Source organism: Anas platyrhynchos, chromosome 15, assembly GCF_047663525.1.
Source record: "Anas platyrhynchos isolate ZD024472 breed Pekin duck chromosome 15, IASCAAS_PekinDuck_T2T, whole genome shotgun sequence".
In the NCBI taxonomy this organism is placed as follows: domain Eukaryota; kingdom Metazoa; phylum Chordata; class Aves; order Anseriformes; family Anatidae; genus Anas; species Anas platyrhynchos.
Genome location: NC_092601.1, coordinates 10,558,910 through 10,572,837, shown reverse-complemented (window position 1 = coordinate 10,572,837; position 13,928 = coordinate 10,558,910). Strand labels below are relative to the sequence as shown.

The 13,928-nt window shown below is 41.2% G+C and overlaps 2 protein-coding genes across 7 annotated transcripts in view; one reads left to right on the top strand and one right to left on the bottom strand.

Moving 5' to 3' along the window:
* The window catches only part of ABCC1 (ATP binding cassette subfamily C member 1 (ABCC1 blood group)), a 58,231-nt gene extending 51,925 nt beyond the window's left edge, over positions 1-6,306 (bottom strand). For 2 of the 5 annotated variants that reach the window (XM_072023656.1, XM_072023657.1), the window contains exon 1: positions 3,817-4,060. In XM_072023656.1, coding sequence (XP_071879757.1) covers positions 3,817-3,864 — 48 coding nt within the window. In that variant the 5' untranslated portion in view covers positions 3,865-4,060. Of the gene's footprint in view, positions 1-3,816; positions 4,062-4,703; positions 4,869-6,187 lie in introns of those variants that run through there. The other 3 variants (XM_072023658.1, XM_027469322.3, XM_027469320.3) reach the window with 3 other exon arrangements.
* A 17-nt stretch (positions 6,307-6,323) lies between these two features.
* Positions 6,324-12,088, top strand: CEP20 (centrosomal protein 20). Of its 2 annotated transcripts, XR_011803481.1 has the most exons (5): positions 6,324-6,460; positions 6,769-7,087; positions 8,128-8,244; positions 9,092-9,227; positions 11,524-12,088. XR_011803481.1 is itself a non-coding variant. In XM_027469327.3 (3 exons), exons 1-3 carry the CDS (start codon positions 6,433-6,435, stop codon positions 8,246-8,248), a joined length of 315 nt encoding a protein of 104 aa, XP_027325128.1. In that variant the 5' UTR covers positions 6,324-6,432. The 2 variants fall into 2 exon arrangements, 1 of the variants encoding a protein (XP_027325128.1); XM_027469327.3 differs by lacking the exons at positions 9,092-9,227; positions 11,524-12,088 and having other exon boundaries at positions 6,769-6,966; positions 8,160-8,248.
* The last annotated feature ends 1,840 nt before the right edge of the window (positions 12,089-13,928 follow it).

The following is a 13,928-nucleotide window of genomic DNA, read 5'->3' as shown; positions in this document are numbered from 1 at the left end:
AACACCACCTTGTCTTCTAGTTTTCCGTAAATTAAGACTACAAAACATTACTTCCCCATCCCCTCCCACCCCTTTTTTTTTTTTCCTGATTTATGCAGTCACTGATCTCCTTTGTGAAGGACTTTTAGACTTGTGTGTGTAATAAGTATCTGTTATACTGGTTTATTTTAAATATTCTTTGTATTAAACTTCTTTATCCTTCTGTAAGTGTCTTTTGTTTGCCACTACGACATTACTGACCTCCCAGTCATGTCTGAGCCTTTGGAAGGAGGAAATAAACACACAAATAAAAAGCAAATGGAACTCACTAGGTACAAACCACACACTGCATTTAAGCTTCCAAGACTGTCTGCCTGCTTGCCCAAGCTGCATCTACATGATAGCTTGAATCCAGAGATCTCACATTTGATAGTGTCACACCAGTAACTGTGTTATGGGCTATCAGTGCTTATAAAAGTATATTATTGATACATTAAAAAAAAAAAATCTTAATTGCCACAAGTTATTTTGTAAGTCATTTTATGACTAAGTAAATGCACTAAAGACATTTCACAGTGCAAAAAGCTCCAAGATTCCAAGATATGTACTAATTTACTACTTATCTAATACATGACAGCACGAGCCACAGAACTTGAGAACATGAAATTACTCCTTCCATAAAAAAATGTGGTTTTCCTTCAGAACTCTCTTTCAGGAAGATTAGCAGCAAGCATAAGCAAGAACCTCAAAGTTTCAGGTTGTACTTGACTTATAAACACCTAATGAATAACTAAGACACCGTGTAAAACGTAGCAGAACAGCTGGGGACAGACTGTAAAGAACTGCTTAGTTTGAATCGGCGTTTTTGTACCTCCTACTTCTTTTTCATATAAGCCCTGCTGCACCTTAGCTATGAGAACTCATCAGCATCACAAAGTTACCAACTTCTTCCTTCAGGAACTGCAGACATAAACAGACATAAACAGATACCACATAGCTTACAAGCTCTGAAAAACTGAAGCTACCTCAAAACTGTATTCAGAGGAAAACCAGCAGACTATTTCAGAATGTAACTGCACTGAGACCATAGATCATGCAAGTGTGCATAAATATATACACACACTGCTAGGTCAGCGAGCAAAAATATACGTTAAGTTCAAGGCCTCCCTTAACTACCATCCTGGTTATCTAAAATGATAGCTTTCTTCAACCCTTCAACTTTTTTTTTTTTTTTTGCACATTAGTACTGAAGCAAGCCAGACTGCACTCATATATCCTTTTGATACTCTAGATTAAGCTATCCCAGCACTGCAGGACACAAGTTTTCCAGTTTAAACAGGCCCTTAAAGTCACTGAACTGAAATGCAAGTACTGCAAAATGTTACCCCTAACCCACAGGTTCTTCAGTGGTTTGTTTTTTTGTGTTGTTTTTTTGTTTTGTTTTGTTTTTAAAGCGTTTGGTATCCTCAACATCTTACACAGCAGTAATTTTGTATTACAAATTAAATCCTTGCAGTGAGATATTCAACAACACTAGGGGAGACAGCAAGGACGAAACAGCATGCTTCCAAAAAGGGAGCCTGGTTCAAAGAATAGCAAGGAACAGCGAAGTTCTGTACACAAATCTGGTTGCGGTGAAAGTTAACATGCCGGGTACCAAAGATGGGTTAAACAGCAAGAGGAAAACAAGGCCTGAAGAAGATAGCAGACTGGGCTGTGGACCTTTCAGAGTGAGTATTAAATAAAAAGTCTGTTTAATTCAGACAAGAATATCCAACAGTAACATTCCTTAGGTGTGCAACAAGAAAAATCCTGGGCAGCAAGGCTTAAGAAGATTAGCATAACGGTTTTTAAAGGTGCGGTAGGTCCTTTCTACCTGTGAAGTGTCCCCCACAATTTGGAACTGAGCTGTTCCAAACTCAACACCACAATTAAGAGAAGCTGCATCTCCTTCACTGAAACAAACTGGGTTTGCCAGTGCTAGGAAATCCCGCTCCTCCAAGTAGCGGGGCCTCAGCCCAGCTGATGTGACCATAGTTCACCACAAGAATGCAAATATCTGTGTCACCAGCTATTATAAATGTGGCCCAGCCCTGAAAAGCGGAAGTGTGCAGCACTCCTCAAGACAGGAAAGACAGTAGCACAGGCATAGGTGGTACCTGGAAGTCCCATAAAACACAGCATACGCACAGGCATTTTCTGGAAATCCACTACAACTTCAACATCAACAAATCATAGCAACAATGGAAATACCATAAACTGTAATCAGAGTACCCATAAACACCACTACTAGCATTTCCACCCTTCCCACCACTTGGAACAATGCATCTGCTTTGTTGTTGCATCAAGATGTTAACAAGCAAAGTTCAGCAAAGGAGAATACTTTTCCAGACACATCTCGCACCAACTGGAATCCACAATCACTTTTTTGCAGGATTAGAAGAATCCAGAAATCAAACAACCACACCCACAGGATCTTTTGCTCAAGAAATGAAAGGCAGACTCCACGTGGTTTGGAGAAGGATGACAAATCACAAAGACATCTATATTCTTGGAAACCAAAGCAGCTAGTAAAAAAGCTCTGCAGAAATTACAACATACCAAAACCATCAAAAATGGCTGTATTACATACAAGTATTTTAATTGTTTTTATAACAAAACAATCAGGAAATCAGAAGTCCTAGGCAAACTAGACATTTCGAACACAGTAAGTCTAGTTGTTGCTCCTACCTGATGCTTCAATTCCACAATTCAATGCAGCTAACTCTTTTTCACAAGACTACTACTCTCAAGTAAATTTATCCATAAAGAGAATTCTGAAACCTGTACTGTCTTAGACACTTCAAATAAAAAGGTCTTGTTCTATGAGTGAGAGGAAGGAATATCTGATAGCAGCTCATAACTTAGCCAGTTTTGAGAAACCTGGAAACTAGCTGAGACAACATAAACAACATAGAAGTTGGTTAACAAGGTGACTTTTGGTGGGCTGGAAAAGCTAAACACCTTGAGGTGCAAACGATCTTCCTAATATTTGCTGAGTACTATTTTAACAGTTCTTGAGATAAATAATGCAATGCTATCTTCTGAGATATCTTTTACTGAACCAGTAAAGTATCCCATTAGCCCAATACACTTGGCAAATACCCGATAAAAACATTAAAAGTTTTTTTTGAACAGTCTAAGAAAGACCACGTGTTTTTCTCTTACCCCACACCACTTTCTGCAGCCCCCCCTCCCCAAGTTTTGTGCATGTATTTTGCTTTCTACATTCTGAGGGGTGTCGTTTAAGAAATAAGTCCATGTTTTTCCCCTCCTCTGCGCAACCTGCTTGTCCACACACCTTGTTTCCTCCAGAGCAGGGTTTCCAGCACCCCTCTGCCCTCCCAGGGGCCGCACTGCTGCCAGCACTGGGTGCCTCGACAGGAGCAAGACCTGCACTGCCACATCCGCACACCGCTCACCGCCGTTTCTTAAGAAAAACTGAAAACATCGCTCCGCAAGCGGGCTACAACTGCACCTGCACGGAGAGCCGATGTTTGGCCTCCTTCACAACCCCGCATGCCGCTCCAGCCGGCTGTGAGTGTCCATGCGGGCGGTTATTGCCACTGCACGTCCAGCCGGGGGTGGCCGGAGCCGGGGGGCTGCTCCCCTGCAAGCCCCAAGGCACCACCGGAGTCCCCCCGAGCTCCCCGAGCCCCACAGCCGGCCCCACACCGGCGGCCCCCGGCCCTGCCGCCCCCCGCCCGGCCCGCGGCTCCCGGCGCCTCCGCCCGGCACCAGGCAGCCCAGCGGAGCCGAGCCGAGCCGAGCCGGTCCCATCCCATCCCCGCGGCTCACCCAGAAGGGCTCGGAGGCATCGGCGCTGCACAAGCTCTCGATCCCCATGGAGCCCGCAGCGCTGCGCTTTCCCCCTCCGCACCTCGCCGTGCCCGGCCGGCGGCACCCCAGCAGCACGGCCCGGCACGGCTCGGCTCAGCTCAGCACGGCTCAGCTCGGCCCGGCACCACCACGATTGGGCTCCGCGGTCACGGGGATGCCGAGCCCCGGCGGCGCCGCCCGGCCGCGTTGCTCAGCCCCGCCTCGGCCGAGGGCGGGCGGCGGGAAGGGAGGGGAGGGGAGGGGAAGGGCGGGGAAGGCAGAGAAACCTTTTCAGTAAATAAATTTCCCCTAAAATCCAACCCCTGGCGCAACTTGAGGACGTTTCCCCTCGTCTCATCGCTTGGTGCTTGGGAGAAAAGCCTGCCCCGACCTACAACCTCCTTTAAGGTCACTGTAAAGTGTAATGTGGTCTCTCTTGAGCCTTCTTTTCTCCAGGTGAAACATCCCCAGCTCCCTCAACCAGTCCTCATGGGAGCTGGTTCCCTCCACATTCCTTATATCTGATTTAAAACCCATCGGTTAAACATGTATTCGCGGCATCAATGCTCAGCTGACAGGCTAGTGTACCAGAACAGACCTGCTGGAGCATGGATAGCCCACGTGTAGAAATGGCATCATACACTGATGTATGAAAAAAAGGGGCACCAACATTTGAAGTTTCCTTACACAAGTTACATAAAGAACCTCAATTTAAAATGCTCTTTTGTGTCCACAGCAACTGTGGAAGTAGAGAAGTTATTCACACAGAGGCAGGTCTCACGGGGCTAGTGTAAAAATCGGGCATCACACACACACACTAAAAAAAAACAAACAAAAAAACTATCATAGGTTGATTCTGTACTCACCTGCACACTTTCATGGAACAAAGCTGTGCTCGCTCATCATCAGCCCTGGCCAGACTGCCGGTCCACCTGCAGCATTTCTGGTCTGTCTCAGCTCTCTCACTCCCAGGATGCCAGGCCAAGAACCAGAAGCAGCAGCGTTCAGCCCACACCAAGGTCACATATCCCCTGATGAAGAGAATTACCACAGAAAGATCAAAACCAATAAATGGTTTTCAGAAAGAAAAACCAAGAAATGGGTGTCAGAAGCTATACTCAACGCGCCAGTTTAACCCGTGCCTTAGTTCATACCATGTTCAAATCTTTACAGTACTGCAAGAGAACAGATAAACGTTCATTCCCCTGACTAATTTTAATTAAGAATTTCTGTCCTGTTTTGTACATTCTCTAAATTCATCTCAAAATCCTATTAAATACATTGGTGGGTTGTTGTTTTGATGCCTTGATGCTCACAACATCTTCTGTTCAAAAAGTTAAGTCATAGTTCCCCCCATGTGTTATCCTCTTGCCCCTGGGCTGTAAGGAACAGTTTTTCTCTGGTGTGGTCACAGCACATATAAACATTAATAGCTCTGACAGTCAATACAGGGTAGGAGCTCCAGTGGTTAAGCTGGAAGAACCTTTTTAATAGCACTATTAATAGCACACTAAGCTGGAAAAAAAAAAATCTAAATGGATAACACAGCCTCTAAGAGCTTACACTTTTACACATACTCTGTGTACAGTAACAGAATATAAGCTTATAGCTGAAGTGGTACAGCAGAAAATTATCTGTCCCTGAAGGGGCCGCACAGCAGTCCTGTTGTGGAGTCACTGCTGCAGGTGGCTGCTGTGCAAAAGGAGCAGGTTAACTTCACCATTAACTCAAAAATCTTTTTTCTCTGAATTGTATTTTGTGCTTCCTTTCAGATATTCCTTGGAAACTCTGAATATAAATGTTTGTTTTAAGAAGAAACATTGGCAAAAGAAAAAAAAAATAAAAAGAAAAAAAAAAACACGCTGGCACTCCTTAAAGGCCTTAGGGGCTTGCTGCTTGAGACGACTCATATTTTCCCCCAAGCCCGGCAGGCTTTGCTCCATCTAGACCATGACAAGCCCAGGGAGCTCGCCCACACTGACAGCATTTCCCTGGGGAATATTTCATTCGCTTGCAAAATAAACAGCCACCTCCTCACAGCAACACGAGGCACGCATGCACGCCTCTGCACAAAGCAGGCACACGAAAGACCTTGTGCACGCAAAACCCGCAGCGTCCAGCAGCGTTTTGGCAAAAGCCTTCAGTTAAAAGCTCGGCCTTGATGAGCCCTTTAATGAAAGGTTCATCTCTGAGACACGCAGTGTAAAAATTATCAGGGGGAAACTTTTTTTTTTTTTCCTCCCTGCTAATAAAGGGAGAAAACACTGACAACCTTCGAAATTAAAATAGATTATTTTCAATAAAAGGATTTAAAAAAATAAAATAAAATAAAAGTCCCCACACAGGACACCTGCCAGTATCCCAGCTCCCTCAGAGGCGGGCGGCGCCCAGACCCCCCTCAGCCGCCACGTTCCGGCCCTCCTCCGCCAGCGCCTGAGGCAGCACCGCCCCGCCGCCATTCGCCACCCTAAGGCCCCGCCCCGCCCACCGCGCAGCCTGATTGGCTGACGGGCGCCATGAGGCAGGACCACCAGGCTGCTGTCCCCCCGCTGCCGCGCTGCGCATGCGCACTGGGGGGGTGTTACGGTGGGGGCCATGGCGACGGTGGTGGAGCTGAAACAAGGTGGGGGCGGGGCGGGTACCGTGAGGGCTCTGAGGGTGCCCTGAGGGTGCCCTGAGGGTGCCCTGAGGGTGCCCTGAGGGTGCCCTGAGGGTGCCCTGAGGGTGCCCTGAGGGCTTTAGCGGGGGCTGTGGCGTGTTTGGGGGCTCTGCTTTTATCTGTAACGGTCCCCGTGTTGGTAGGAGCGGTATAGCCGCGGGTACGGGTATCTTCTGTTAATTTCCTTACGTGCTGGAACTGTGGTGGAGGGGTGGGAGTGGGTGTCCCGGAACGCGCCTGGCTTTATGTCCACTGGTTTCTTGTGGTAACAGCCCTAAAGGAGGCGCTGGAAAAAAGAGGTGTCCTCGGGCAAATAAGAGCAAACATCAGAGCTGAAGTTTTTCACGCGCTGGATGACCAAAGCGAGCCCCGGCCGCCGCTGTCCCGTGAAAATCTCCTCATCAACGAGCTGGTCCGGGAGTACCTGGAGTACAACAAGTACAAGTACACGGCGTCGGTGCTCACCGCAGGTAGGGGGCCGGGCGTCGGCTTTGTCTCCGCTGTGCTGGGGTGTCACTGTGATGTACTGAGTAATTGCACTATGGAATTAAGAGGTGGGAACGAAGTGCACAATCTCTTCTTTCCCTGGAAGTAAGTAACCCATGAACGCTTTCTCCACCACCTTATTTGCAGCAGTAAGCCAAGTCATCCCATTAGTTTTCAAGAAAACATGTTCTTTGTGGCTTATCCTTGAGGTAAATAGTATTTACATTGACGAAACAGTTGATGCAAGAGCAAGAAAGTTTGCTAGCAGCCTGCAAAACCAAAATATCTTGCTTTTGTACTGGAGAATGGCTAACTGTTTTTAAAGTGTGTATCACAATTTTCTCATTGGCATTTGGATGAAATAAAAATATCAAATCCTGCAATTAAAAAATAATCTTTGAAGAATAATTTAAACTAATCTATTAAAGTAGTTGATAGTCTGGATTACAGCAGTTCCTGTGTATAAACTGTGAGAAATGTGATTAGATGTCCTTACATCTAATCGTCATTGTCTTTACAATCTAATCCTTACATACAAAAAAAGATATGAAGAAGGACCCTATTTTTGAACAACAGCAGTTAATTGTTATTGGCTGTGCTAAAATACTAATAACTGAGAGCTACAACATTTAAATGGTAGCTATAATTTAGGTGGTACGGCATGTAGTTACGCTTGTACCTATTGCTAATTTGTATTTGAAATTTGCAGTTTTGTAATCGGGCTTAGATGTGGTAATTGCGTTTGCTATATAAGAATTTGACGTTTTCATACTATTAAAATTACAGACACAAAGGTTCATCTCAGTGAGAAGAGGGAATGGAGACATTATGTGTTAATGGATGGAATCAGTTTAACAACAGTACTTCTTTAGAGGAAGTTATTTGCCTGATTAATTCATCTTTATACTGTAAACTTTAATACTTTTCTGATCTACCTTTAGAGTGAAGACTAAACCGGTAATATGCCATTTTAAATTATATTAGTATGAAACAGTAATACTTGTGTTCCCTGAAATTACTGTATAGGGTTAGAGAGAAATAGTCTGAAACTGAGGTGAGTGGTCTGATGTTTTTGAAGTCTCATGAGTAGTGTCGAAAAGTTAACTGGTGATGCTTTTTTTTTTTTTTTTTTTTTTTTTAACCAGTCTTAAGAATTGTGGGGAAATTTCTTTTCCAGAAGCTGGCCAGCCTGAAATGCCCTTGGACAGACAGTTTCTTGTCAAAGAGCTGAACATCGTTGAAGATGCAAATGCAAAATCAGTGTAAGGATTGATTTTGGAATGCACAGTGTATTTTGTTCTGCATATATTTCCCCTTAGTGTTTGTGTGAATCGCATATAAATGTTCTCACCAACTGAAATGTGACTGTATCACATGCCTATATGCAGCTAATATGCTGGGTTCAAACTCACAGTGTCAAACAGAGGGCCATTTTCAAACATACTCCAAACTACAACTAATTCTACAAGTGCTATAGAATGCATTCTACAGCTAGTGTACTTGCATACCAAACAACAAGTCTCTTAGCGCTATAGTCTTTCCTTCAGTCAGAAGCAGAAAACATGTTCTGTGCGTATCAGCAAGTTGATTTGTAGAGCAATAAAAAGATAGCACATGCTGAGATTAGATATAAATTCACAGTGTTCTGATACAACTATTTCATGAGATAGGGTGTTAAGCAGGTATAAACATGTCCAATGGGTCTCTTTAGTTTGGTCTCAAAGAATCTGCCTCAGGCTTTTAGTAAAAGTCAAGTTTGGGGTATGCGGTGGTATTGTGGGCTCCGGTGCAATCCTCTGTATTGCATCAGTGGGAATGTGGCTCTGTGTTCATGTGCTAAGCATGCTCTGGTTCACCCTACAGGAGTGATCTGGAGTTTAGTTGAGAGTGTCTCTTAATGCAAACTTTTTGGGAGAGCGGTGGTCTTCAGAGGGAGCTTAGGTCTGTGCTTCTTTATATAATTACACCTGGCATAATGTATTTAAATAATTAGAGGCATCTGAACATACATGAAGAGTGAACATGAAGGTCTAAGAACTGAGGAGGAAAGGGTGGTTTTATTAGTGCTCAATATTTCATTGGCTGCTTTTACTTTTCTGTCTTGAGCAGACCTCTCTTGTATGGAATTATATCTCATTTCTTATGTGGTGGTAAAGAGAAAGTACCCAGAGTATCCTGAAAGGGTCTTTACTGAGTTATCCAAGGCAGATCCTCGGCAAACCACCTACTGAGCAAAATCAAAAAGGTAGGTGTGGGAATGCAGTCATTTTTGCAGAAGTTTGGTTTGCGACTAGATTTTGTATGAGATACTTGTGCCTATAACTACATAATCATGCAGATGGACGCAGGGTACATCCTTCTCCGGGCAAGGAATGTTTTGAACTGAGACTTTTTTTATAAAAATAAAAATCTTCAGTAGAACAGTGTTTACACCTCAAAATACCATTGAACTCTGTGACCTGACCTTAAATGTTGCTCGTATATTTGTTTAAGAAAAGGCCTACTATATCCAATTAATTGATTTCTAAAACTAGCTCTGTATGTTCCTTTGAATAAGCATCCAACTTAAACAAGCTTTTAGGCCTGCTTCTCTTCTGCTGGTAAGCTAATGAGACAGCCTGTACAGAATACAAACCTGATTGCCCTCAGAAATGCTCGACCGGTCTTCGAATGTGTCAGCAGTTGAACTTTCATTCTAATATGGAAAGATACGTTATTTAAAAAGGCATTTTTAAAAATTGGAGATGGCAAAACCTGTATAAATTTTCAGCAGTGCAAGGTACTGTGAAGCTCCTGTTACCTTGCAGTAGCTGTAGCTATGTGTTAGCTACTAAAGGGAAGGGGAATTATTTAGCTTTATTCTGTTAAGTCTTTTGGACTCTTAAAGACTGAAAACTCATTTAAATTGAACAGTTGTGCTAATTAATAGATGGTAGAATATCTGATATGCCATTTATGCTTTTAGAAACAGATTTACTGCTGCAGTTGCTGGTAACGTCCAGAATATATCGATAACCTGATTCTCAGTATCACAAAACTCATCTACCAATTTGTTTTCCCATTTTCCTAAAAGTTAAACTGGCCAGATTGTTCTTCTTACGCTGTTGCAAATTTGGAAAGGGTAAGGTAGAGATAGTCTTATCACATTGGGAATTTAATATAGGAATTTAACCCAAATTCTCAGTAAAATATATTAAATAGTGGGCATATCTCTTTGTTTCCCATCTGTTCTAACTTAATTTCTATAGAACATTCTTAATTCTTTAGCTGTCAATTCTGCATTTGGGCATGAATGTTTTCTACGCATGTAATTCACTTTGACTTCACTTCTCAACAGTAGAACACTGATAGATTTTTTTCCCTTTCTGGTCTGCTCTTTGCTGGTTTAGTATTAATACTAAATTAATAAAGGGATCAGTAGTTATTTTTTTTTCCTTAAAAGAATCTGCTTGGCATATTACTTCACTTTCTACTCTGTGGGAATTTGGGCCATTGAGTACTATCATGTTACTAGTAATAGTAATATCATCTATTACTTTTGTGTAAAAACAAACAAACAAAAAAACCAACAACAACAAAAAAAAAAAAGAGGTCTGAGATATTATTACAACATCTAAGAAGCATGAGAAAAGTACGGAATAAGCACCTTTTCTTAATTCATGGATACAGTATTGTTACCCTTCTGCCAGAAGGGGGGGCTGAAGAAGTAAAATTTCAATGCCAAAACTGCTCTAACTGTAATTTTCTTTTTAGAAAATTCTTATTCCTATCTTTCTTTTGTAAATAAATTCAGTACTATAGAGAAGTCTTAGACAAGATTTTTGAATAAAACTTTGTGCCTCAGTTTCAAAATTGAACTTGTGCATGGTCATCTTGCCCTGTTGACTCCAATACAATTTCACATAGGGATAAATTGCTTAGAGTTGGTTACAAGACAGGATTAATCATAAGGCATGACAGCACATTGCACTTTTAACTAAACAAACATATAAAAGTTGACTTGTAATATTTTTAACCTCTAAGTTACTATAGTCTGAAATTACTTTTTGCATGTGTTTATGGAATGTTAGTAGAGACACAAAAGCTGAAGTGGGTTTAAAATACTCCCTGAAATGTGTTTAAAATACTAACTACCTAGCTGTTTTAACTAGGGTGCATACTAAGGTATTCAAGTCCGTTCATCTACACAAGGTTCACTGTCTTGTATCTAACATCTATCTTGCTTTTTATATTAAAAATTGTCTTGCTTATGTTGCTGAATAATTATTCCAATAAACTGGTGCAAAGACTGGGGTATCCTGATACAGATTGTGCAATTTCATGTTTCTGTTCATTGATTTACTAAAGCAGATTTGAAGCTGTCTACAATCTAATCTTTTGTCATGCAAAGCTCTTATCTCATACAGTTGTATGGAAAAAATATATTTATAAAGTCGCTTGGGCTTCCTATGATGATATTCTATATCAAAGGTCATAATGTAGAAAGTAACACGTTTGGTTCTCCAGATGTGTGAAAACATTTTTGTCTGTTTCATTTTTAGATAGAATTCCAGAACCAGGAAGGATGGCCGGCACCAGCATTGAAGAGCCCCTTGTTTTACAAAGTATAAATAGATGATATCTTTCATATATTAATTTCTCGTGTAAAGCTCTTTGAGCGTTAATTTAAGAAATTCTTCTTTAAATTTCTCCATTATTTCCAGTGGGACCAGTTCATTTTGTTAGAGCTACCTATTAGACATAAAGATGGGGTCTTACTTGCTGCCAATGAAAAAATATTAACCAAGGTCTTTTTCCTCTAGTGCTAATAGAAGGAAAACTGTATATGAAGTCAGATTAATTGAGCCTGTGTCTAGAATTGGGCCTAAAAATATTCATTTTATAAAAATAAAAACTTACTAGATATTGTATAATTTTCACACTTTTATTACTATTTTATGTCTTCATGTGTCTTTCCTGGTTTTCTTAGTTTTACTGTGTTTAGTATTTTGAAAGAATTCAAACTAAGTATTTTAATGATTCCTCATCATTAAGAAGCAGAAGAAGCTGCTACGTTCAGAAAAGTATGGGAAAATGAATTTGAAAATAAAATTAAAGTGTTTTGGAGGAATAGTTGTTTTTATTTCTCCGGAAATGGGGACTATATTTATCTTCATGCTAGCAAACAAGTGAGGGTAAGCCTTTTCCATCTGGAGTCGCTATAAATTGTATGGTGTAACACTAAATATACCAGAGGGAGGGGAATTTTTTTTTGTTTTTTTCCCCAAATGACATGAAAGTCAAAGCCAGGCAAAGTTAAAAATAAAGTTGATAATAGATTACTGATTCCCATAACTTTTTTAGCTGAGGTATTTATATGTTTTGAGATGACAGAAGCAGACTTTGTACGAGTACATCAAAAAGATCAGGTTATCTATTTTTCTTTTTTTTTAATAAAATGTTTAGATGTTAATTTTTCAGTGATACTAAGAGGAGTTTTGTGTAAATAAAATTTTAGGGGTGAGTTCTCCAAAATCCTTAAATTGTTAAATAAACAGTACAGTAAGTGTGTGGGGGAAAAAGAGAGGAAGAGAACACACAGTTTACAAATGTTAGTGAAAGGACCCTGAGTTTTACAGACTCTACAAATTTTTGCCTTAGTCATCATTTGAACCAATTAGCATTATAGGTGTTGTGGTTTTGTTATTTTTTTTGATTTTTTTATAAGCAGCCAAGGCACTACTCTAATGTGAAAGTGCAGAGAACCGTTATGGCTTTAAAGGAAGCTACATTTACCCATTTCAAGCCTTAGGAGTGAGCTCATCACCTTTGACTGGCAATGCTGCCAGCTCCCCATTTGCTTATTTATAAGTACCTCAGGACTGTTTCCAAAAGGAGAGGACTTATGTTTGCAAATTTATCTTAATCAAATCCATCTTTAAGTCTTTTGTCGCTTTGCATCATTATTGACTACTGGGTCAAGCAAGCAAATTTATCTCTGTGTGCCCTCAATGTTTGCTGTGTTAACACCACTATCACTTCAACTACTTAGCTGAAGAGCTGTCTCTGTAAAAGCCCAACCGTCATGGGAATCTGCCTCAATACAAAGGCTCTTTCCTGACAATCTGGTGCAAATTACCGTTCTATCTCTTAATTTCTCTATCTAAAAATACAGTAGAAAAATAGTCTGTAAGCTATTATTTACAAATCACCTTCATTTTGGAATGAGCTGAAAGTGCATCTGAGAAATTGCAAAAAGTAACCTTTACAGAATGCTGGTAGGGTTGTTCAGGCCACAGAAATCCCTGAATTTTTAACTTTGGTTTTCCAGAGGTTAAATGATTCTCCATAACCTAGTGGGTCAAATTATTATCCATGTTTGGAATGCGAATTGTCTTTTCAAGGGCAAGGAAAATGCTCTACTGGAAAACACAGAAGATACAACCTTCTGTGCTATGCAAATCTTCCAGTGTAACCAAAGCCATTGCGTCTGCTTTCTATCTTCCTACCATAGATCATACAAAAGCTGCTCAGGTGTCATGGAGCTCCTTGGGAAAAGGACTTGTAATAGCTGAAATTAAAAATAGTTTTTGCTATGGTGGGAGAGGACAAAGGGAAGCTTGGTACTTGACCTTCCCAAGAACACAGCTCAGCATGCTCATGGTCTCCACAGCCATGAAAGCAGAGGTGTGCTTCATTGAGCTTTGAGGTAAAGGTGTGTATTTGGTGTGTCTGAAATCATAGCAAAATTTTGTTTAAGATAGAAATCTCAGAACTATTTTCTTTGGGAAGTACAGCTTCTGTCCGCTTCTCAAGATTCTGTGCTAGTATGGGAGCAGGAGTTGGTGTGTCTGCTCTTTTATGTAACATGTGTTTCACCTAATTTTGTGATACCCTCACAGTAGAAATTTAGAGTTTCGGAACAATCTCTTGTTCTAAAGTACGGTCATTGTATGAGCAAATTAAA

Bases quoted from the DNA above. Each gene is read 5' to 3' on its own strand.
- CEP20 (XM_027469327.3), top strand. From the start codon at position 6,433: ATGGCGACGGTGGTGGAGCTGAAACAAG. The intron at 6,461-6,768 runs GTGGGGGCGGGG...TTGTGGTAACAG, and splicing joins GGTGGTGGAGCTGAAACAAG to CCCTAAAGGAGGCGCTGGAA. The intron at 6,967-8,159 runs GTAGGGGGCCGG...TTTCTTTTCCAG, and splicing joins GGCGTCGGTGCTCACCGCAG to AAGCTGGCCAGCCTGAAATG.